At 30.0% G+C, this 25,823-nt stretch overlaps 1 protein-coding gene across 1 annotated transcript in view; it reads right to left on the bottom strand.

The window, feature by feature from the left end:
* LOC134711607 (uncharacterized) overlaps positions 1-18,631 on the bottom strand; it is a 31,232-nt gene extending 12,601 nt beyond the window's left edge. The window contains exon 1 of the mRNA XM_063572305.1: positions 18,418-18,631. Within this exon, the coding sequence (XP_063428375.1) occupies positions 18,418-18,473 (56 nt within the window). The 5' untranslated portion in view covers positions 18,474-18,631. The remainder of the gene's footprint in view (positions 1-18,417) is intronic.
* Between the last annotated feature and the right edge of the window lie 7,192 nt (positions 18,632-25,823).

Genomic DNA, 25,823 nt, shown 5'->3' with positions numbered 1-25,823 from the left:
ATGCCGTTGGTGCTTAACTATTATATAGTCAGTGTCTGAAAACTTTCCCCTATTTTGGAAACATACCGTTACTTAAACGAGCAAATATAAATAATGGTCAATTTCGGTCTATGTTTGAAGGATGATTTTTTTCTATAAAACAAATCAATTGGAACGTCAAAACCAAAGCACCCCTAAAGCAAACATCAGCTACTGTATCTTGAAAACGATTGTTTATCATATACTTATTGCGATTAATGATAAAATCAGATAATTCTGCTTAAACTAACATCCATTTATGACTCTTGAACAGCGGTATACTACTGTTGCCTTTATAAGACACCTTCGCTTTTATCAGAATGATTCCAGAATAAGATTACGCAAAGATGTATTCAATTTCTCCTAAGACCCTGTTTACGTGTATAACTCTTTCCTTGATTTACTTAGAAATTATAAAAAGAAGGTGGTATGATTCAAAATCTCACATCCTATACTTTCTCGACTAAAAGACTTTGCAATAATCTTATCGCACTTTGTAGTATATAATGCTATATCTCAAAATCAACATTCTTAACATGTGATAACTTAATTCAAAATCTAACTGTTAAAAATTTTCAGTTGTGTGTTTTGGTATCATTAAAATTTAATCATCTTATAAAATAATATATATCTAGTCCCCAGGATAACAATATGCATTTGTATATTATACATGTATATCAATACATATTTAATATTGTTTATCAGCTAATTGACAGAAAACATTCTGGATTCAAGATCATAATCATTATAAAATAATTAACCCGAAAATAGTTTTATGAATTTACAAATATGTCAAAACAAGCGGGTGTAAATATCTCTTTTTGTGTAAAGATGCGTGTTATTGTTCGGCATCTTATTCAACACTGAAACTGGGTCTCGATAAGTAAGATGGTAATGTTTTCATCATAAACATTTTATAATTGTGAAAGTTTGTTTTTTTTAATCATCGAGATTTTATTCCTGTAAATTGTATGATATGGGAATAGAACAGAATAGAACTCTGACATGTCTGTCATTTGCATGCATGTCCCAAAAAAATATGGCATTCTACTTAGTGCATTTCAATATTTTTTTGCCATACAAGTTGTCAAAGTACCAGGATTATAATTTAGTACGCCAGACGCGCGTTTCGTCTACATAAGACTCATCAGTGACGCTCAAATCAAAATATTTATAAAACCAAACAATTACAAAGTTGAAGAGCATTGAGGATCCAAAATTCCAAAAAGTTCTGCCATATACGCAAAAACATAACTGTGGTGTTTATTTTTATTAACATGTTCCAATTGTGTGTATAACTTTGTTATTTTTCTCTTGATAATATCAACATACTTAACAGAATTTAACCTTGTAGACATAACAACCCCTGAGCAATTACAGTCTCATTCAGTTTTTAAAACTTTTTTTTCTTCAATATATACAAATGCATCCTTTTCAGTTAAGTGCTGTATAATATTCCTATTTCATGGGAAATCATATTTGTTTATAAAGTCAGCTGAAATAATACATTTTGACATTTAATATCAGAAGTGCATTATATTTGGCAACTATTTTATAAAATTAACATATAGGTCCATAAAACTCATATTAAAAAACAAATCATTACATGCAAAATTTAAAGTCATCAAACAAACCCATGAAATAATGACAATATTTCGCATAAAGTTCAAGAGAGCTGCCACTAATGATACGTCTATTGAAAATCAGATACATTATCTTCCTAATGACTAAAAATCTGATATGAATTAATTCCTGACGGCGTAATTGAATGCAAAGTTACATTTAACAAATATAAAAGAATTATGGTATTAATCAACTGATCTAAGTAACGATATGACTAGTTACTACCCTCACGCCACACTCACGCGACATGCATTCTGGTTATGATGCGAAACGTGGATAGTTTAGGGAATCAGACTGAGGATATTAAGCAATAATTATTTGCAGCATTTTACATTAGAGCGAATTAACACAAAATAACCGTAAACCAGTCCATAAAATTAAACAGAATTTCAGTCAAGAAGACCGGACTTCATTCGAAAATCATCTAACACATAACCAAGATATCACTAGCTTCTGTAAATATCGATGAATAACGGTAAATATCGAATATGTATTAAATGTAAAACCTGTAATAAGAGTTGACCATAGGGACTGACCTTTCATGGTACACTCAACATTTAATGGTTAAGGAGGAGATTTTTACGTTGTGTAAGATATAAAAGTTAATAGAAAAGGTCAAAAAGTGTTGTTTTACATTCAACAGCACAATAACTTAAGATACATATGGCAAAGAACAGACGACCATAGTAAAACGTTGGGATGATTTGATTTGTCTACAAATAATCGAATTCAAAATACCATTTATAATTTGTTGAGATAATATCATATCATTTGGTACAAATAATGTTTTCATAAAATTGGATTTGAATTGGAACTAAAGACTGCTATTACATTAAACGGCAAAGGCGTTTTTTTTTGGTAAAACAAGATATTTCATTGAGTCGGGGGCAAATCAATCTTTTGTTTTCTATTTTATTTTTTGAAAACTGCTGTTTGTTTTTAAATTGTTGTTTTGGGTTTTTTTTTCATTTTCAGCAATAGCATTGTCAGCCAGTCATAGACGTATGAAATTTATTATCCCTTTGAGCAACATGTTAACCACTACAAACCGTGGGAGATCTTTGGTCTTGTAGCTTGTTCATTTAAGTATTAATTCCGTAATTAGTCAAACTCGGCAATATCATAGTGCAGGGAAGGAGGATGGGATTTTCAAAACTTATTGACAAATAAATATTGCCTTTGTATTTTTTAATAGTTTTGTTCTCATAGTGTTGTCATAAGTTTATGTTTATAGTGATCGTTTTGTTTGTTCCAATACATCTGTGACGAACGTTTGCTGAACACCTAAACTATACTATGTATTCTATAGAAGACGCGCTTTTTGTCTGAACAAGACTTAGTATGGGCGATGTATTCAACGGAATACTCGCTTTCCGTCTAAGCAAGACTTATTATTGGCGACTGATTCTAATAAAAAGTGTAATAATTATATCAGATCTATTATAACTATTTATTTCTATACCTTATTTGTTTTTTTGGTGCTATATATTTTCATTGGAACCTCGAAAATCTGAGTTGTTTTAATAAACTCATCATAGATACCAGGATTCAAATCGTGTAAAGCAGACAAAAGATTCATCAGTAAAGTTCGAATCAAAGCAGTTTTAATTACCAACTAAAGTCAAAAAATAAAAAATAAAATTAACAATGTTAAAAGTCTACATAACAAAGCTATCTCGTGTGTTTTCTTGAATTATTCTCAATGGCAACTAAAATCAAATGTATGGACAGTAAAACATCTAAAAAAGGTAAATACACATGATTTTTTAAAAATCCAATTGATTGATTGATTGATTGATTGATTTATGCTGAATGTCTACTGGAATTTATTTCAACCAAAGTTATGGGTTAAATAAAGTTAAAAAAGAACAAATTAACATCGAATATTTGAGTATTATCCAGGAGGTTAGCTCTTTCAGTGTGAAGGCTTGGTGTGACTAGAAAAAAGTCTTGTCATGACGAAAAACATGTGAACGAATACAATTGTCAAATTCTCTGATGAAACAAATGCAATGGTCACTTTTCTTTTTATTCACAATATTTGCAGATTATGATGTATTTTTGGTTCTACATCTTATATCAATGGAAGCAAAATCTAGAAGGACAACAGTCCCGATTAGCATTGATTTCATCGATGATTTTTAAGGAAGAAGTTCAATTAAGTGATGACGAGATGGACAATATGAACGTGAAAAATGAGCTTAAATTATGAACATGTCTCTGATTTAAAGAATTGCAATTATATATCTACATTTTTCAAAGTTGTGGGTTTTAACTCTTCTTACCACGGAACTGAAATAGTCAGTCGGTAATTAAGTAAAAGAATATGTAAAACCTTCCAAGGTTTAAACTACATAACTGCTCCCATTATCCTCTTTCCGTAGAAAGTGTATCATAGTCAATTATGACACGTATTCTATACTTCATACTTTTTTTAGGAAGTTCGAATTATACTCGGTAGGTTTGTTAAGATTCATACAGTAAACGTTAATAGTTAAAGTTTCGAAACATAAACTTCACATACATATACATCATGAAAATTAACAGTAAAACATAATTAGCTAAATCAACAAAACATATACAAATTGTATCACGAAGAATTATTGTTCCCACTAATACTTTACATTATAGATATATATCATTTAAGATTGAGTTACTCGTATAGTTACATAAAATATTAAAGAAGATATTAACAGCAAATAACTTGGTGTGAACACGGCCTAACTGTTTATAATACTTCTAGTGATCTATTATAAATACTATATTGGCAAACCACATATCATTCGGGTGGGAGAGTTGAATAAGTAATTAGTTTATAAGGAGCATAATCCTTCTATAATAGTTTGAAGTGGCTTGTGATCGTTTATAATGAATGCATTTCCTTCAAATTTGTCCTGCGAGGAAATGACGCTGACTTTATTTTTTCAATCGATAAATCGTTTCTTACAATGTTTTAATTTTGCTTTCAATTTCTTTTTCTATTAAAACTTATAAATCGTGAGAAATCATAGCAAGAAAACTTCAATATAATCATCACAAATGTAAATTATTCATTTAATGTTGTATAATATTATCACTCTTTGAATATTCCATAATATTCAATCAGTAGTTTATGTTTACAAAGCCAATTCAAGTAACAACTGCTGGTAGTGTCATAGTAATCCTGACCGGCTTGATACTATGATATTAGGATAGAAGAAATAATAACCATCTATAATTAATGAAGTATATGAAATATTACTTGTTTAAGAAATTGTTGCGTGTAATGCAATAATAAACAACGTATTTTCCACATTACTGTAAAGCAGAAGTCGAATTACATCATAATAAGAAAGACAGAGGGCTTAAAAAAGATAAAAAGGAGATAATTTTGAGGATTACCTTTTTATGTTTTGATAGTATGAGTTCAAAAGACCTTCAACGGATATTTGAGTAAGGGAGAGTCACAAGACATGCAAAATTTTACAGAAACAAGAAAAGAATAAAACAAAAATGAGATTTAAATAAGAATGCAAACCGTTATATCGACGCAACTGGTTACACTTGAGGGTTCATGTGCTTTTCTCTTTTGTGATATTTCACATAAAGTTATGAAGTTTACAAGTTTAGAACATTAGTTTACTACTGTTGCCTTTGACACATTGTAAATATCTGACCAGCATAAACACAACACGACTTAATTCTACTTGAGAAACGCATTGCAAATGATCATGCTTACGAGTCAGAGTCGAATACTCATATCGGCAGCTAACTTTACATCTGACAAATACCAGTAGATTACCAGAAATAAATCTCTTCCGTCCCGTGCAATCATTGTCATCTGCTAATAATCGTCAAATTAATCCATAAAAAAATCTATTTTGGAGGAAGTAAAAAGGACAACAACCCTAACTACTACTTCCAATGCTGCGATATCGACTAAAAATGTGTAATAAGAAGCTTGAATGAATACAAAATATTGTTAAGTTTATAAAATAGTTACATAAAAATTACAAAAAAAATATACCCGGAAAACCTGATACAAACCGTATCCAATTATCTTACTGTTGACTGCATGTTTCTCTCATTACTTCCTTATAATCTGTATCATAAATTTGATGCTTACAATTAATTTCGATTGCTAGTAGTAAGAGGATTTGCATTTTCATGTTTAAATAATGTGATTCTTCAGGGATTGCATTACCTTGAAGGCAAGGAATTTCATATTCAAGCATAAACATGGTCGCAATGTGAAAATAAAACTATCTACTGGTAGAACTTATAACATTAATGCGCATCCAAATTAGAAGAAAAAAAATCCCCTATATGTAACTGGGATTATGATGGTAAAGGACATGAACAAAATATGTCTTAATATAATTCAAACGCAGCCAGTGCCCACATAACAAAATATACACTTTGAAAATCGTAAGAATTGTGTAGAGCAAATAGTTTCAATGATCCATTAACACCGTTTTTCTTTATTTTTTGTTTTGTTTTAATCTTAAATTTTTAAGTCAGTATCTAAGATCGGTGTTAACAAGAACATCACTATTTATTCTCGTCAACGGGCACATAATGTAATACCATAATGATAGTGAAACAAGATTAGACAACAGTTTTAGGTGTGTAATGAAAATACATCTGCAGTAATGGAATTCTACTGCAATATTTACGATTCATTTAACACTAAAACTCCTGTTGCATCATACAAAAGAGATACGTGCTTTAGTATTTCCGATTCATTTCATATCGTATTTTGTTTGACAATGATAAAGAAAGGCATAAAACAATGAAACACAAAAGGTTATTTTTCCATTAGAATTATATTTCTGTTGTAATTGACAAATATTGTAGACAAACATAATTTGTCGAATCAATCGTTCATTCAAAATTTTGATTTTTTTTAAATTTGTATGCTTGGAAATTTAATTCAAATTTTGGCGTATGGAATTTAAACTAAAACAAATAAAGATTTGGATTACATTTACAATCTGTTAAAGAAACATTTTTTTTAATGAAACAAGCATAGAAACAATGATTAGAATATGAAACATTTAATAATGTGAATAATTGAGATGAACCATACGACGTAGGTTTGGTTATCTATCGTTGATGAAAGTAATGAGATTTTGGATTGTTTGTTTTCAGTTACCCTGTGTTTTAAGGGTAGATGTCTCGTTGAATTTTATCAAAATAGTGATTTTTTTTGTTATGATACCAATGAAATATATTTTTGTTTGCTGTAAATGTGAAGTATTTCATAAGTAAGTTTTTTTTAACCTGTATTGTTTTTTTTTTATTTTTATACTGTTATTTTAAAGGTTGAATTTTATTTGGAAAAAAAATAATAATCTTGGAAAACAAGCTCATCCTTTTGATTCAAAAGTCAAATTATTTTACAGACAGCTGTTTGGATACAAACAAAATAATAAGATAAATATATTACTGTCAAAATTCCTGCTTCTTTCGTCAGAAATTATTCTTTATGAATTAAATTCAATCAGTATTGGTAGCAATTATTTTTGATTTACCATACGTAAAGTATGAATGAAATTAATGACAAAACATTTCGTGTTTCGTAATTGTGTAAGATAAATTACATTCAACATAAGAAATTTGATTTTTTTTATGACACAAATTTTTATTAATTAAGTTGTATGAAGGGCCTTTGAGACACGGTGAACTTGGTGACACGTTCACTAAAAAAACAAGCTACAGCTTAATCGTGTTTCATAGAGCAACGCGTTACTATTAGTTCGCTAACCATAAAGCAACGAGTTTCAGTTGGTTCTTGTACCGTAGAGCAACGCATATCAGTTTATTCACGTATCATAGAATTACGCATTACAGTTTCATAGCGTTATTATAATTATATTTTGTGAACAGTTTTTCAGAGATATGTACCATACATTGCTATGTTTCAATGCATTGATCTAGCGTAGGTCCAAAAAGTAGAACGCGTTACTCTATGATACGTTAAATAACTGTTACGCCTTGATCCATTATATGCTTACAAACTGTTACGCGTTGATTTGGTATACCAGAAACCAACATCAGCATGTTGCTCCAGGATACACAATATATTTTCCTAACAAACGTATTTAAAGTTGCAATTTGACTTTTAAATCCAGCATACGTTCGTATTTAAATTATCATGAAAGAAAAATAAGGAATAGACAAGTTGATAAATCACACAAGAGCATTTGAAAATGAAACGCATGAAGTACAACAAGGGGAGACCAACTAATAGCCAAAGTTTATGGAGAGCAACGGCAACCGTGTTGATCCCTTCCAAAAAACAAAAGAGGACATATTCATAATTGAGCATTGGCAATCATACAACATCTTATTTTTTATACAGTCTTAAAAATAATATTCTATAGAAGAATCGAATACTGTTTCTCCTTATAATATTAAAGGGCAAACAAATAGTTTCAATGCTTGAATAGATTATGCATTCTTTCTCAGCATTTGTCTTTACCTTTGTGTGGTTCTGCTTTTTCATTTGCTTTTTATTGATGTTTTTTATTTGCAAAGACTTAATTCGACAACGGAAGCCTAGGAAGACGTTTTCGTCATAATATTATTAATGTTTATCCAAAAATGTTATGCGTGACAAACCATCTAGACTTAAACAGATTCTATATGTTCGAATATCCATGAAGATATTTTTCATCCTTAGATCACCAAGAATATAATCTAAGACTTTCGTAAACGCTTTTCCATTTTTTTATAGGTCAAACAGTTGATGAAAATGATTAAGATACAGCTACTGGTATTAATTTTTACTACATAATCAAATATTGTATATTGATCAAGCAATGCCTTGCAGTCTTACATTATGTCTATATAGTGTCAAGACATCCGATACGATTGCTACATTCCTAACAAGTAAATGATTACAACAATTGCAATATTGAAAAGTAATTCAATATTCCTCTTGAAAGCGAAAACGTTTTGCTTTGAAAACAGAAGTTATTCTGTAATTTTGTGGGGTAATTTGAACATTTTGAGATAAATTTGTATGCATATAAATTGATTTGCAACTCTCGAGTGTTAATTTTTAGTATAATTGTAACTCTTTCCTAACGACAGAGGAAAGTAAGATTGTATGGACGTTTATTGTCATATATTGTATATATTTTCGTTTGCCATAGCATGTACATGCTTCTTGCAAATAAAGTATTCAAGTTGGCATGACACGGGTTATGATATTCTCATATATATTATGATGGTATGATACTAAACCCTTAACGGGAAGGACTGTGTCTGATATTCATATTATGAAATCATAATCTTACAATCAGCTTAATAGAAATCTCGAGCTGGCATGTCAGTTAACTGTTAGTAGTCTGTTGTTATTTATTTATTATTGTCATTTTGTTTACTTTCTTTAGTTACATCTTCTGACATCAGACTCGGACTTCTCTTGAACTGTATTTTAATGTGCGTATTGTTATGAGTTTACTTTTTAAATTGACTAGAGGTATAGAGGAGGGTTGAGATCTCATAAACATGTTTAACCCGCCGCATTTTTGCGCCTGTCACAAGACAGGAGCGTCTGGCCTTTGTTAGTCTTGTATTATTTTTAGTTTTAGTTTTTAGTGTACAAATTGGAGTTTAGGATGGCGTTTATTATCACTGAAATAGTATGAATTTGTTGAGGGGCCAGCTGAAGGACGCCTCCGGGTGCGGGTATTTCTCGTTACATTGAAGACCTGTAGGTGACCTTCTGCTGTTGTCTTTTCTATGGTCGGGTTGTTGTCTCTTTGGCACATTCCCATTTTTACTCACAATTTTATTCATTCATTCATATTTCACTTCTCCACTAAACTCAGGAAATCAAACAATAGAATCATTAAATTACGATAGACATGTTTACTGCTGGCTTTAATGATTACAAAACTAAGCAATTAAGCAGCCAATGTCTGTACTTAGTTTCCATAAGGAAAAGACCGGAAATTAACAATTTCTTGTGTTGGTCTACATGGTACCTCATGTAAGACGTGATCAGGTGATCATTATTATCCAATAATAAAGATTTGTTTTATTATATTACGTATTCATCAACTTTCTTTGAAAGCCTCCATTAACGACTTTAAATTAACAGTTGATAGTAATAAAAAGTAAGGTTTAAAAAATACCTAGTTCACACGCTCTTATAAATATTTTATCCTGATCAACTCTTTATTAGATTCTGCTAAAATTTTATTTTGGTGCAACATTTTTATAATTATTGTTTTCATTATTATTATGACAACTTTAGTTCATTTATATCAGTAAACTAAGTTTGTTCAACTTTTTCCAATAAATGTGTCAACAGGCTGTTGCAGAACTTTTTCATCTGTGTGTGTATGGTTTCAAGCTCATGGATTCTGTATGTTCTGCATTGCTTCAATTTAATTACGATAAAAGTTGATAAAAAATATCTTGTAGGAGAACTTATTTACGTCAATTGGTGTTCAAATGGTGAGAGGCAGTGATTAAAAATCTTAGTCATATTAAATACTTTGTGTCTTATGGCAATGTGCAATTGTTCCATTGAATGTGTCAACGACTTTGCAAAGAACATCGGGATTGCTTTGGTAGTAATTTAACTACTTATATAATTTAATATTGAATTTTTATATAAAGTGGTCATTTATATTTTAGTAAAAATACGAATTGTTAGGCGTATCTTTTAGCTAATTTTCTCATGCATTTTCAACTTCTAATAAACACAAGACCTGAATTGTTAATAAATATCTTCCAGGAAAAAAACAGAAATCAATAAAAAGTTGTAAAATAGTATGTCCGAGTGGATTTCTTCTGTCACTTGACAGTTCATAACATTGTTCAGGCATTTTGTTACATTTGACGAATATGATACAATACAATCCGTGTATAAACAAGTTAATAAAGTTAAAATATAAAACACTAGTACGAAAGGATAACTAGCCTTGACGACAAGTATTTTCACCTATCTATTTAGGTATCAACAGTGCCATCTTTCAAAATGAAAACAAAATTAGAAAAAGACTAAATTAAACCATCATCTGAACAGTTGTGAAGTATCAGAAATAATGCAAAGAAGGTATCAATAGAGCATTAAACAATATCGGTGTCGATATCACCGAAATGAGATTGATCAAATCCGTTCTGTATTATTTGAAACTCACGTTTCTAAAAACAATTGATCAAATACGTTTTGTAGTATACCGCTATTCGAAATTCATAAATTGATTGAGAAAAATCAAATCCGGATTACAGACCAAAACTGAGGGAAACATATCAAATGTAAAAGGAAAACAACGACACAACAGAAACACTAAATTGCAACAAACACATAGATGCAATATAATATAACAATAGCCATTTTCCTGACTTGATACAGAACATTTTAAGAAAATATAGTGAGTTGAACATGGTTTTGTGGCTAGCCAAACTTCCCGCTTTTATGGTAATGTTAAGTATAAATTAAAATGACATCAAAACATATCGTCTATATAAGACTCATTAGTGACGCTCAGCAAAGAATGCCAGACAAAGATGAAAGCATAGATGACCAAAAAGTACAGAAAATATTGTTAAATACGGCTAAGGTTATCTGCCTTGGATAAGATAATCCTTAGCATTTAGAAAATTGATGAAATACCTTCTGTAGTATTTGAAACTCATGTTTCTGAAATGAAATTGATCAAATACGCTCTTTTATATTTGAAACTCCTTTTTTCTTAATAAGTTAGCCCTAAAAGACAAAATTGAAATAAGACTAAAAAAACACCACTTTGACATCAATTAGGCTATATGGTCATTTTTATAAATTTTCTGTTTACAAAACGTTGAATTTTTTGAAAAACTAAGGATTTTCTTACCCCAGGAGTAGATTACCTTAGCCGTATTTGACACAACTTTTTTGGAAATTTGGGTCCTCAATGCTCTTTAACTTTGTATTTGTTTGGCTTTTTAACTATTTTGATCCGAGCGTCACTGATGAGTCTTATGTAGAAGAAACGCGCGTCTGGCGTATAAAATTATAATCCTGGTACTTTTGATAACTATTTGAAATAAAATTAATATACCGTATATGAGAAATATACTCCTCTCCGTCACCCTCCGACAAAAAAGTAAGCAGAACAACCGAAGACTTATTAGGTCAACTTTCTCAAGTAAATTAAAACTGATATGGGATGCGATGTAGCACTTTAAAGCTTATTTAGCTATTATTTTTTTTTTAAGTTCATTGTCAACAGTGTTTTCCATTTAACTTTACATTTTTTTGGTACTGTAAAAAATTTGTTGTGGCTTTTTATTTGTCTGCTTTGTTTCTTGTGACCTAAATTCGAGTTTCTGAAATTCTCCTTATCATTTGTGTAACTGGTATCATGTGTGTATAATTTTGTCAAAATGAACTAAGCCAGTGATATTTTTCTTATTTATAAATGATGGACAATAGCGTTATAAAACTAAGCAAAAGTTATTTTTGGATACATCAAATTACTGCAAGAAGAATTACTTTCTCTACGACCTTTATAGGTGTATTAGCTTACACGTTATTACAAATATTGTACAATTCTACAAGAAAAATGTTTAAGGTATAAGGCGTTTACATCTTTGGAAATTCAGTATTGTTTACAAGTACAATATATTAGTTGTTCTCATATTTTGAATACATGAAAAATATACTTTCATCTAATGAAACATTGAGTAGTGATATAATATTATCGTATAGTCTCGAGTGTTTAGAAATACGTATCGAAAAACTAATTGAATAATAAGCAAGGATCAACTGTCAGGCGAGATTACTTCACTGATAAATATTTTTTTTACAACTGATAGTTTTGTGTTATTTCATTCCAATACTCTAAAATATACATGAAGATCGACTATCAATTTGCATGATAGAAAATATGAAGTCCTACCAGTTCCAGAGACAAAACTTACATATTTTTACGACGTTTATAATTTGCAAATAAACAGCTAACTCAACGGGACACGTTCGGAGAAAATTATCATTTTCAAGATAACGACCGTGTCATAAAAGCAATGTTACCAACAAGCTTTCAAATTTTTCCATTTAAACATGCTCTTCGTTTTACAATGCCAAGGGGATATGAAATTTGATATCTTAATGGTATATCTTGTGTATATCAAAGCAGGGGTGCTGAATACCACAACATACAGACTCACTTAGCGTCTACATCATATCATTTATACCATGATAGAGGGTAAAGGATTTTACAAAATAATTACTTAAAACGTTGGCTTGAATGTCAAACTTAATAAAGACATAATTTTTAATAGTTCATTGGTTTCCTTCACAATTCGACATGTATCTAAAGTATTAACAAGGTATTTATCATTTTTATTGAAATAAAAACCTGTTAAGATATATTTGGAATATTTCTAGCACTTTAATCTTGAAGTAAACAACATTTCGAGTTTTGTCTATTTGATATCTTTATACCTATTGTATACAAAGTATGCACACACAATACAATAACAAAGATTTACATGAATTTTCAATGTATAGCTTAAATTTTAAGCCTACTGTGTCTTGTGTGTGTCTTAAAACTAACAGCAGACCCGTTAAGACTGATTTATTTTAATTTTAAAGCAATCTATTGTCTGTTTTATAATTATTCGTACTTCTTTAGAAAAACCCGGAAAACGTCTGTAGAAATACGACATTTTTTATTAGTTCCGTTGGTTGACAAAGTTTAACCTTTGATAATTTCAGTTTTATAGACCTTTTTCAATTCAAAATGGAGTTTAGTATTTTTTTTATTTTTTTAAAAACTTTTTATATATATAATACCTAGCTTAAAAGAGTAGTGAATCAAAATAGAGAACAAGGTATCATAAAACCCATTTTTATGATTGGCAAATAATTTTGTCTTGTACTTTGGAGGTCCGAATATTGATTCACTTATGAAGATTAAATCACAGTCAAAAGGTTAATTATTTTATATAAATTGTCAGTATTCAAATGATGTACATAGAATAAGCCTATCTGGCTATGCATGAATTCCCGTCGAAAAAAAACCTGACTCAGTGGTGTCGTGGTAGCGTGCTCACTTCGAGTTAAGACGGCAGTGCGTTCAATCATCTACCAATGTATCCATTTTACAGTAAATCATAATACTAAATGTCAATGAAAGGAAAAACAAACAAAAAAAGAATGATAACAAAAATTTAAACTATGACTCCCTGAGAATATCGTCAAAGTAGTTGTCAAAACATTTTGGTCACATAGTTGATTGTTGCGTTTCAAACATCATAACAAAATAGATTTCTTTTTAGTTCAACACTCACACTTTATTATTAGGGAGTTTGATGCTGTCCGTTTTACACCTTTATGCTGTTGTTACTTTTAATTTACTTTTTAGCTCTCCTGTCAAATTTCAATTGATAATAAAAAAAAAAAAAAAGGGTATCAAACATTAGGAACTATGTGTATGCTAATCTTATAGTTTTGGATTTTCATTTTCACATTTACTTTTTTGTTATAAAAACTATAAACTTATATACCAAAAGTCATTGAGTCTTCCAAATCCATTTCAGATATAATGGTTTGTTTGCTCATATTAGTGTTTTTACTGAAGTTGTTGATATTTTAATACAGTTATCTGTTGCTTTGATTCATTTACCGAAAAGAAACATTCCGGAAAAATCGCTTCTTCGTGAATTAATAAAATGTGCGTTCTACCAAAAGATATATCGTCCTGGTTCATTTATAGACATGTTAGAACATTAGTAAATGACTTCATTTAAAGGGAATCTTTATATTATATTATTGCTTTTCATTTATGTTTGCGTGTGATAAGTATAAAACAAATTCATTTTTTCTGCTGAATATATTTCATTACTGAATGGAACAGAAAAAGAAGTAGTAGTGCAGCAAACTTGTTATGGAACTACAGTATATTCAGCATTCAATTGTAAATTTGAATTATTATAAAATTGAAAGTTAAAAACTTGGAAAAGGCGAAAAACCCTGACAGCAACTCAATTACAAACATATTAAACGAACAGTATTTAGCCTCGTTCAGATATTTTGCTTGGAAAAAAATAATAAAAGTTAAATTCTTTATATATGTACATGTGTTAAAATTACATGTAGAAAGTCAAAAAAGGTAACAGTAGTATAGTGCTGTTCAACGATACCCCCAGGGACAATGAATAAAATTTAACCATTCTACGTTTTCTTTTTGGATCAATTTTTAACAGTAACTCCAATGAAGAAAGTTTAATAGGATTGAACGATACAGAACCAGGTACACAAATCTGGTAACAAAACAGTACAATTTTGTTTGAATGACATATTACAACCACTAGGTCGATGCCACTGCTGGAGGAGTTTTAATTCCCCCAGGGTATCACTAGCTCAGTAGTCAGTACTTCTGTGCTGACATGAATTATCATTGATATGGTATATATTTATAAATAAACTTCTTACCAAACTTTTGAGTTTTTGAAATACTAAGGCTTTTCGACCTTGGGAGTAGATTACCTGAGCTGTATTGGCAAAACTTTAGGAATTTCGGTTCTCAGTGCTCTTAAACATCGTACTTTATTTGGCCTTGCTAAATTTTTTTGATTCGAGCGTCACTGATGTGTCTTTTGTAGACAAAACCTGCGTCTGGCTTAAAACAAAACTTAATGCTGGTTTCTATGATGAGTTTATTTACTAATTTTAAAATGATGAATTGCGATGTGTTAGTTATATTTAAAGCGTTGAAATTGCAGTAAATTTGACATAATTAGCATAAAACATATCTTTAAACCTTAATGTATTTGAATACTTGTATACATGTTAAAATTTATTGATTATAGATACTTGCCTCATGCAAAATGAACTGGAATGGGTAGGAATACTCATTGATAAGTGAATTATCCTGAATATCTTACGTACATTATATTCAAACGTAAAGGTTTGTTGAAACCAATTTACTTTAACCTTATAAATACAACATAGCTTCAGTATCAGAGCGTATCTGAGTAATACTATCACCATGAAATGTGAAACGGCTAATTGATTCGTTACCGAACACAAAGCATTTCTCAATAACAGACTGCGCCCTATATAACAGGCTTTATGCGTGAGTGTGCACTTAGCTATTAAATGATCATGACTTTGTCTTCGGATAACACCTGAAATCGGATTTAGTCTTTTTTTTTATTCCAAAGCACAATATTTTTCATAGTTAGTTCAACGATGCTAATCATATATTGATGGATCAATTTTTTTATATACTGTGAAAGTACTTTTATTCGTGGGGTACCAATATTCGTGGTTTTCGTGGATGATTTTTTCATATACTAGTATATGCCTAATAATTTGAAACGCTTTTTGTTAAAGAAATGGAATGTATAATTGTATCCCCCAAAAGATGCTTTATTGCAATGGTGGCATGAAGATGTCTAATATATACCATGGTGTTATTTTGTTGATGACTAACTAAACCCCCTTTCTCAATTCTTTTCTTTTTCTGTATCACGCATGCGTATAAACTATGTTTATTATTATGTCATACATCTAGTTATAAGAAGAATAATACGTTAAATTAATATTAATCCATTCATTTAGATAAAAAAAAATGGGACGAGTTATTTTCGAACTATACGCTATCCTAACCCCTCCACATATAAAAGTACCCGCCCCAAAAACCCTGTCAGCAGTTGTCCTATGTCATGTTTTAAAGTAATCGTTTTTTGGATAATTTGATATTTTTGCATATCTTTGATATCCAACATCGATATACTACTATTGCCTTTATTTTAGTCCCACATTTTATGAACTAAGTACCATTAATAGTTTGGTACAAGCATATGATTATTTCTGAACACAGTTTTCTTCTAGGTGTCTTTCGGTTGTTTTTTTAACGTATCTATTTTCTACATTCTGAGTTAAGCCATATCATAAATTATACAAATAACCAAGAAAATGTACATATAAAAATAACAAAAACATCGTTTAACTTTTCTTTGAATCATGATAAATCATGATAAATAAAATATCGTTCTGAAATTTTGTTTTTTTAGGTTTCACAAAATCGCTATGCCTGTTTTTACGTGTTTATTTTCCTTTTGCTCAATAAGATAATTACAAGTTTTGTTGAGAACAATTATAACTTGAATTAAAATGTATTAATATGAAAAGTTTGAACACCTTTTCATGAATTCCACACTTTATAAGAAAAAGTAGACAGAATGAGGTGTATCCCAGTGAAACACTAACAAAACAACTTACTTTTAAATACGGTGAGTTTTGGAATAATTCCAAAAAAAATTGAATAACACATTTTGTAAGTTTTCAGTTAATGAATCATGTGATAAAATCAAACATTAAATTGCAATCGCTTCTAGTTAAACTTGATTTAATCCCTTTTATGCATGTCAGTAAATAAACAAATAACCAATCATCTTATTTTCCAAGTTGATCTTAGATTCTTTTTTTGTTTCACGCTGATGTTTCAGAACTTCTTGTTTTGATATATTATCAAACTTTTTACCATGAAGGTCATTCCACAATCACGTTACATGCATATTGAAATCGGTAACATACATGGACAAATATATCGACAATTACAAATTGATTTCTCTGAAGTTTTTATATCCCTTATTAAAATTAAAAATTTAGATCCACAACTGTTTGATGTTCTGATTAAATATTTACCAGCAAAATTGTATATTGATACTCAAATAAAGGCAACAGTAGTATACCGCTGTTCAAAACTCATAAATCCATGGACAAAAAACAAAATCGGGGTAACAAACTAAAACCGAGGGAAACGCATTAAATATAAGAGAACAAAGACACAACACCGAAACGCAACACACACAGAAACGGACCAAGCAAACATTGAATGAACTTTAAATTGTCAATGAACTAATTTTAAGTTTCAAAATTATTTTTATATTTTAGGCAAAGGAATAATCCTTTTTAAATACCGATTCCAATGTATTGTAACAATTTGACCAATTCGTTGACGTAATTTTCGATACTTTCTATGAAACGACAACCAAAAATCCCAATAAAACCAACAAAACAAATACATCTTCTTTCATTTTCTCCTCGAATGTCACTTACCAAATAAGAATTATCACCGGGTTTATATTTACATAACAAATAACGTAGGGTACCACATGTATAGCAGGATATGCTTTACCTTATAACACACATGAAAGCACCTCCATTTCGGTGGGGTTTGAGATGTTCGTCCTACAGTTTTCAATTCAGTAATTTATATACTGTTGTTTGTCTTTTAGTCGCTTTCATTATTTGCCACAGCGTTGGCAGTTTATTTTTGTGTAATGAGTCTGATGGTTCCTTTTTGTATATGTTTGGCTGTTTCTTACGGTAACCATACGATTGCCAAACTGAAATTACTTCGCGTAATTCGCAAGTAGTTTAAAAAAAGAAGCATAACATCTTTCAGTTAAGACAAACCATAAATGTATCAATTTCAGACAAATGCAGAATACCTCAAAACTGAAATGGGATAAAATGTGTACTTCTTACGGGATTTATAACACTATATTTATTATAGGTGTACTGTACATCTTCTTAGTTTATGTAAATTGATGAAACATAGTTTATTTAATGGACGAAAATTGAATTAGTCAAAATAAAAATTAATGTTGCTAACTTTTAATTCATTGTAGTTGAAATTTCAAAAAATAAATATAGACACGAGAAAGAACCAATACCTCTCCGCTAGACACAAAATAAACATAGTGTTTGATATCATATACTAGAAAATAAGATACTATAAGAAATTAATTCTAAATAAGCTTAAAACTATAACATACCTTAAACTAGACAACAAGCCTAAATATACGGCGAATAATTCTGCAAATCTTTTCATGCTATTTCCTAACCGGTTCCAATGTTTCGTTAAATAAGAGTTGTTCAAAAGTGAATGACTTACGGAAACTGTCTCTTTTTATAAATACGCGCAAAGATTCATTTATCGGATATCTGTCAATCACTTCATATACAAACCATATTTGTATGAACTAACACTCCCACTTGTATGCTCGTTATACTGTAACTACCATTTTGATCATTCTCATCCTAATTAATCTGTTCCCCAGAGATGCATTAGGAGGACCGTCGTATATAGCTTTAACTGTCCTACAAATTGATTAAATTGAAAACTCAGTTAATGATTATATCTACCTGTTGCCAATATTGTATTTACATATTTTTTTATGATTTATTTAAATTCAACATTATTTCTTTTCATTTAAATCCACAAAATTGCTTATTTAAAGTCTTGTTGATTTCAATTGTCTCCTTGTAGTTCGAAATTGATTTTTAATTTCTTTTCCATTCATTTCAATTTGTGTTGTCAAAAATAATTATACTTTCTGGGAGTTTGAATGTTATTAAGAAATAGGTACTTTTGAAACAAATAAATGATTTCTTTTGACACATCTACAATAAATGAATTTCAAATCATATACAGAAATTAACAAAACGGAACTGTTTCATAAAGACCTTTTCAGTTAAATAAAATCAACTACAGTGTTTCTACGTTTTTTTCGTTTCTTTGATAGTGTTATGATCATATGTAATCTTTATTCATTTGTGAGTTTCATCATCTTCATTTTTTTTCACAAGGATTTAACCGTAGACATATCACCGGATAACATATACGACGAAAAAGTGTTAAAAGAATTCAAAAAAGAATAAAACTGATTCTTCTTTAACAACATGACTGGAAATGTTCCGATGAAAGTATACGATCAAGGAACACAGGATGGATCTTCATTTAATGAATGTTGATAAAAGAAAATAGATTGTTTCATTTTTATCAAATATCGACCCAGAAACAAAAAACAAAACAAAGCATTTTAGAGCAGTACAATTGAATAAGATATTAAGTCAGTGCTAACGACCGACAACAGTTCCAAGACGAAAACCAATCAGATACAATTGCTTAAGTAACTCTGCTGAGGGTACGTTCACGTCCTGTTGGTTTGCATAGTAAAGCTTGTACCAAGTCCGGAATATAACAGTTGTTATTTATTCGTTTTTGTGTTTTGAGTTTTTGATTTTGTCATTTGATAACAGATTTTTTTTTCTCATAGTTCGGTATTTTTGCGATTTAACTCTTTACGATTTCCATGAATTTCGATTTTTTTAAACTTTTTTCCAGAAACAGCATTCAAGTGTGTCGTGTAAAATGAGAATCACATTTTTTCTAAGTATCGGCTCAATCGTATACTTAATTGAAACCAATTTGTGAAACTCAAATGATTAAAAAGATTTTATCCAAACTAGTGGTCTTAATGCAGTACTGAAGCAATTAGTTGTGGCATCAAAGTACTCATTTTTGAGCAAACGGATTTTTTCCGATAAAGTGAAAACCTTAAATAAAGATATAAACTCATAAAACCAGGATTAAAATTGTGAACACCAGACGTGTACGTTTCATCTACAAAGACTGAACAGTAACTTGCGATATAAAATGTCTGGAAAACTTTGAAAAAAAGCTAAAACAGCCTTAGAACTACAGTCCCTGCATGTTAACTTTTCACGGAGAAGTTCAAACTTTAGTTTGATAATAATCACAAATTTCTATGCAAAGTATACCATAATATGTTTTGCGAACATTTATAGCAAAGCAGCATAATCAGTGCAACAAAATCGTTTATGTAAGCTAGGCCATAAGAGACTCAGATTTTGGGTTTATGTGTATTTATATAGTTCTTAACAGCAAATTTACAAAACAAATACAAGATAAATGAAACCAGTACTGAAGCTGAATACTGTACGGCATCTAGCAAAACACAAGTGTCGTTATCATATCCAACAAGTATACTCAATATATAAATGAATATCACATATGACAAGCAGGGTTTAAAAATATTTGCTCTCAGCTCTTTTTAACGAAATAAAAATCGGCAACCAACTGTTGATGCTCCCGAATTTTGAGAGGTGCGTCATCGAGGATGTTCTTACATCTCAAAGTTGATACGATAGTACAAGGCTTGCGTTTCATGTCATAATTTGATATCAAATTAAACTGTTTATATATCTATTTTTTTTTTTATTTTTTTTTTTTTTATATGGATTTATGGTTTTGATTGTCCTTAAACCTATTTTATAAGCAGTCTTACATTTTTATTTGGAAATATATTGATGATGTCTTTTTACTCATCAGCCACTTTTCTGGGAGTGCAAGCATCTCGTCTATTCCAGTGACATTGAGTTGAAGGATATTACACAAAATAAAAGGTATAATTCCTATCTTGATCTTTTTCTCGATATTGTCACAAATAGATGGCATACAATTATATTTATACAATATTCGCAGAAATGATCCTGAAAATGTTCAATTGTCATTTGTTCCATGTTTGAATTGTGTTCTGATTCTTTCTAAATTAATTTATGTTTGATGTGATGTTGTTCTAATCTTATTTTAATGTCTATTGTTTATACTGTATCTTTTATTTAGTAATCTGTTATGTAATAGGGACATGTGCGTTAACACCTGCGTAAGCATCCAACCTCATATCTTCTTGCAAATTTATTTGACCTGACAATTAAACCATCTTGATGTAACTTTCTGCCCTATATTTCAATTTCGCCAATAAATGTGTCGGTGAACAAAATCTCCAAAGTCACACATTATGATTTCATTGTAATTTCATAGTAATTTAGATAATTTAATTACCCCTGATTTCTTTCAGAACACACCATTTGAACTCATGATATGTAAAATTAAGGCACCATCTACGAATATGATCTTGAGAAACCATGACAATCCGTCGGAAAAGGAAGATAAATGGCTGATCCGTGAGCCATATCTCTTTCATGTAAAAGACACCCTTGTAGATTTCGAAAAAGAGCAGGTTAATGCCGCTACAAGGAAGCACTCGCACCCGCAATGTGGAAAGGGATTAATATAAAATTTGCAATTACTTGTTTCCCAATCAACTATGAATAAATATGTTAAACTAATATTTCGACTAAAAAAATATGCAATGTAGTATAGCTTCAAAAATTAAATCATAACTTGACAAAAGCGACAACGCTAATACCACTATAACAAAAGGAACTGCTTAAACTAAATCACATAACTATCAATGCAGAAACCATTCCATACCTCTGACACTCGACGAAGTCTTATCTCTAAGACATTTCAACGGTTTTCAGTCTAACCGTAGTGTAATAATTTTTTTATTTGAATTGAAAAAGTGAAAATTTGAATAGGTAAAGAGAAGAACTTAGAGACAGTAGTAGTTTACCAGTATTAATTTAGCACAAATCTATTAAAAAGAAACAAATTAAAGAAACAGAAAAAAAAAAATAAACTAAAAAAAAGCGAGACCGGATGTATTTTCAGGGTAAAAGTCTCTTGAAATTAATGCATCATACACAAAGCAATTCCACACTCAAACAAAATGTCAAAATTGGTAATAGGATGTAACTGATTGATCTAAAGATTAGATGACTTTTTTGGTATCTGGATATCTTAGACTGCGAACGTATTGATTAACCTATTCGTCATGATAACCGTTATTCTTATCAAGTGTTGATTTCAGTCGATTTTCTTTTTCATACCTCTGTTGGAGCTTTTTTTGTGTCAGAAATACATCCCTGTTAAAGAAGTCAGTTGAGTATGACCATGTCGGACCGTAACGTATTTATTGAGATATTTATCCTGAATACCATGGGATTACTGTGTAAAATACTTCTGATAAACATTCAACATGCCTTAATTGTATATCATTCTGTATATCTTTGTCTTATCTAAGCATATTTGACCTTAAAAAGATTTGAGGTATGAAGTTTTAAACAGCAAACTACAAATTTTGAAGTTAAAATTCTACAGTAAACATAGCTAGAAGTAGACTGTCAGATAAATTCTCGATAACCTGTATTGACAAGTTGAAGATTTGCCAATCGTCCTATAAGAATAAGAGTTCAAGAATAAACTTTCATCAGATAGGGACTTTTCAAATGCTGTCTTGTATTTGTCTCATACGTTAACTTAAACGAAAACTTCCTAAAGAGTAATAAATAAAGCATTGAATAAAGGCCAGGTTGCAATTCTTTCTACGTGACGCACTTATTTCATAATGACACTAAACTATTGTCCTACAGTAAGTTTCCAGTCACTTATATACCAAAGTATATGGAGGATGCAAAATATCCAAGAGGTTGAATCTGATGAAAAACTGGTAGATTTATTTACTTTTAGTCTTATAAATAGTCAGTAAATAGAATCATGCGATATCGAAGGAATTGTGTATCACTTACATGTATAAACGTTTTCTAGACATATACATCTTTTACGAAGGATTTTTGTAGTCAACATTAAATATATGTTTTTTAACAGTGCAAGTTTTAAATGCAATGCATGGTAAAATAAAGATCAACGTATAGTTCATTAAGTGCCATCGAATGGGATAGAAAAACTTTAATCTCAGAGTTTAAATTCAGTGAAAACAATAAATCACTTATTATATAAAAGATCAAGGCATCAACATTGAATTAACTCTTTTAAATATTAACAAATCGAATCATTTCTTTAGTGAATCAAGTTTTTTAAGTGTTTTTTTTAATTTGTTTTATATTTTTAAAAGTCCCAACAGAGAATATCATTTGCTTTGTTTCTCACATGCATTATTGAATAAGTAACTTTATAGCCAGGAATAGTTCTATGATTAGATGATTCACTAGCCATTCACTTGAGTTACCTTTTTTTAACTGGCAATTAGTTTCAAGGTAGGGATCAAAATCTAGCCTTATGTTTAGTGATGTCTAAAATGCGAAAAAAAGTCATTTTTATTCACCATAGTGGTAGCAAGAAAATGAAATCTTCAAAGATACTTAAAGTTAAATATTATGTATGCCAGTTCTACACATCGTGTAAAATAACATTAAAAGAGTTTAAAAAATGGAGAGAAAAAACATTTCTACCATAGAATTTAAACCATGCAATGCTATACACGTTAGTTGCAGGTCATAATCAGAACAGATAGAACATATAATGGATTATATATTACAATGCTTCAAATTCCATATATTCTTTTTAAAGAAAGAAGCTGAGCAGTAAAAGCACTCTAGTAATCAGTGTATCGAAAGAGTATCACATTCTTTTCGCATTTTATTTTACTAGCAATTCGCCTTTTCAGAATCTAAATGACTAGGGGTAATCTCACTGTTATACACCAAAATGAAAATAACATTACGCCGTTGGATGAATTCCCAGTGTTAAGAACATTCTAAACCAATCTCAACGTTTTTGTGTACGCTTTGAAAAATATTACCTAAAATACAATAGATTCTGAAACGGCGAATTGAAGTGTATAAAGAGGCTAAAAATCGTAATCATATATGATATTTGGGAAACAATGTATGATAAACTCATAAAGCTAATAACTAATGGAATTGGAGATTTTATGTCAAATAAAAAAAAACAACATATTAGTTAGAATGTGTTAACAAATGGCGTGTTATTGCAATCTACCTATTTGTCAAATAAAATTGTTTAGTTAAATAGGAAGAAAATAATTTACAATAAGGTCTTAGGAAATGTGGTATGATTTTAAAAGGGACTGCAAGCATTTATAGGTCAATATACGATCTTCGATTAAAATTTAAAATAAAAACCATACCATATATTAAGCTTTAGAAGGTCCATAATAATAGAATGTAATACAATCAAAGCGAGAAAACCAGCGGCCCGATCAATGAATAGAAGGCTCTAATTGGGTGAGGGACATACAGAATATGGTAGGGATGTTCAAGCTTGCTCTAACATTAGACATGATGTTACAGCACAACATAAGCACAAACAGTACAAATCAGTTGGAAGAGTCTTGACTTATCAAAAGCAGCAAAGCACACAAAAAAAAACCAAAAAGACAAAACCCCATAAATCCTTTTGAAGAGTACTTGCAGTTATTTGGAGCTAGAACTTAGCCAATTAAAACAAATATAATGATCATAGTCTAGCAGACACATATTGATAAATAGCAATGCTTCATAATAACAAAAAGAACATAACTATATATGCACCCACTTGTTCTCTTCCTTGACGTCATATTGTTAAAAGTAAATTTGGAAAATGAATAAAAGGTGGCGTTTTGTAAACCGCTACTTTGCCGCTAAACAAATATGTGTTAACTAAAACAAGCCATCTGTAGGTCGATATAAGGTCATCATATGGGCTGTAGATATCAGAGATGGGTCCGATTACTTTTAGATAATTTTGTGCTAATTAGATAAATGATCACAAGTATATTTAAGGGTTAAAGAAAAGTATTCTTTGAATATAACAGTTATTATCATATACATTATATATGTACATCTTTAAATTGTGAATATATGTACAATATCTTTTACTCAGGCCAGAAACATATTATTGTATTATTTGTCTCTTCTTAGACTATTGATGACTTTTCAATACTGTAACAGTTTATTTTTTACTAAAGTATAAAAACTCAATTGTCATGCTTTATAAAGTAAACCAAACTATCTTAACATGTTCAATATAAATTGAATAAGAATAACAAAAAGTTTTCTTTATTGACCATAAACAAAGTTAAAGATTTTTTACTTTGTAATCAGAATGTAATCATAAAGTAATCAGGATTACAGGGTATTTTGAAAAGTAATTGATTAAATTAAATTACATGTAATCAGATATTTGGCTGATTAATGATTACAATGACTACTTGAAAAATTGTAATCAATTACAGCTGATTAACGATTACAATTACAATTACCCCAACTCTGGTAGATATATGCATCTGTAATCACAAAGCTTTCTGTCACTCAGGTTTTTTTACATGTTGAGAATACATGTAAAGATGACGATAAAATGTGTTAGAGTTGAGATAGCGTGACGTGTACCAAAGCATTCTAATATTATCTAAGTTAATGGAATGATACATAACTCAGGCCGGGATGGAGGGTGGGGGGAATGATAATCATGTATAGCCATATCTTACATGAAAATAAAGTTATTACTAAATTGTTGGAGACTCGTCGCTCTTTATCATAATTCATATAACTACATATTTACAATATCACAACACTGAAAATTTCACTGTGAAGAGAAACAAACTAATGTTTCTGTCCGGAAACAAATAAAAGACAAGCAAAAAGTTCGGTAACTAAACAATTTTTTTCTCGAGTTTCAAATTTGCTATACAAGTATACGTATTGCTAAAACAAACCTTATTTATTTAAGTAG

This window comes from Mytilus trossulus, chromosome 3, assembly GCF_036588685.1.
Source record: "Mytilus trossulus isolate FHL-02 chromosome 3, PNRI_Mtr1.1.1.hap1, whole genome shotgun sequence".
NCBI classification, from domain to species: Eukaryota; Metazoa; Mollusca; class Bivalvia; order Mytilida; family Mytilidae; genus Mytilus; species Mytilus trossulus.
The sequence above is the reverse complement of the archived record's forward strand: the minus strand, read 5'-3'. Positions and strand labels throughout refer to the sequence as shown.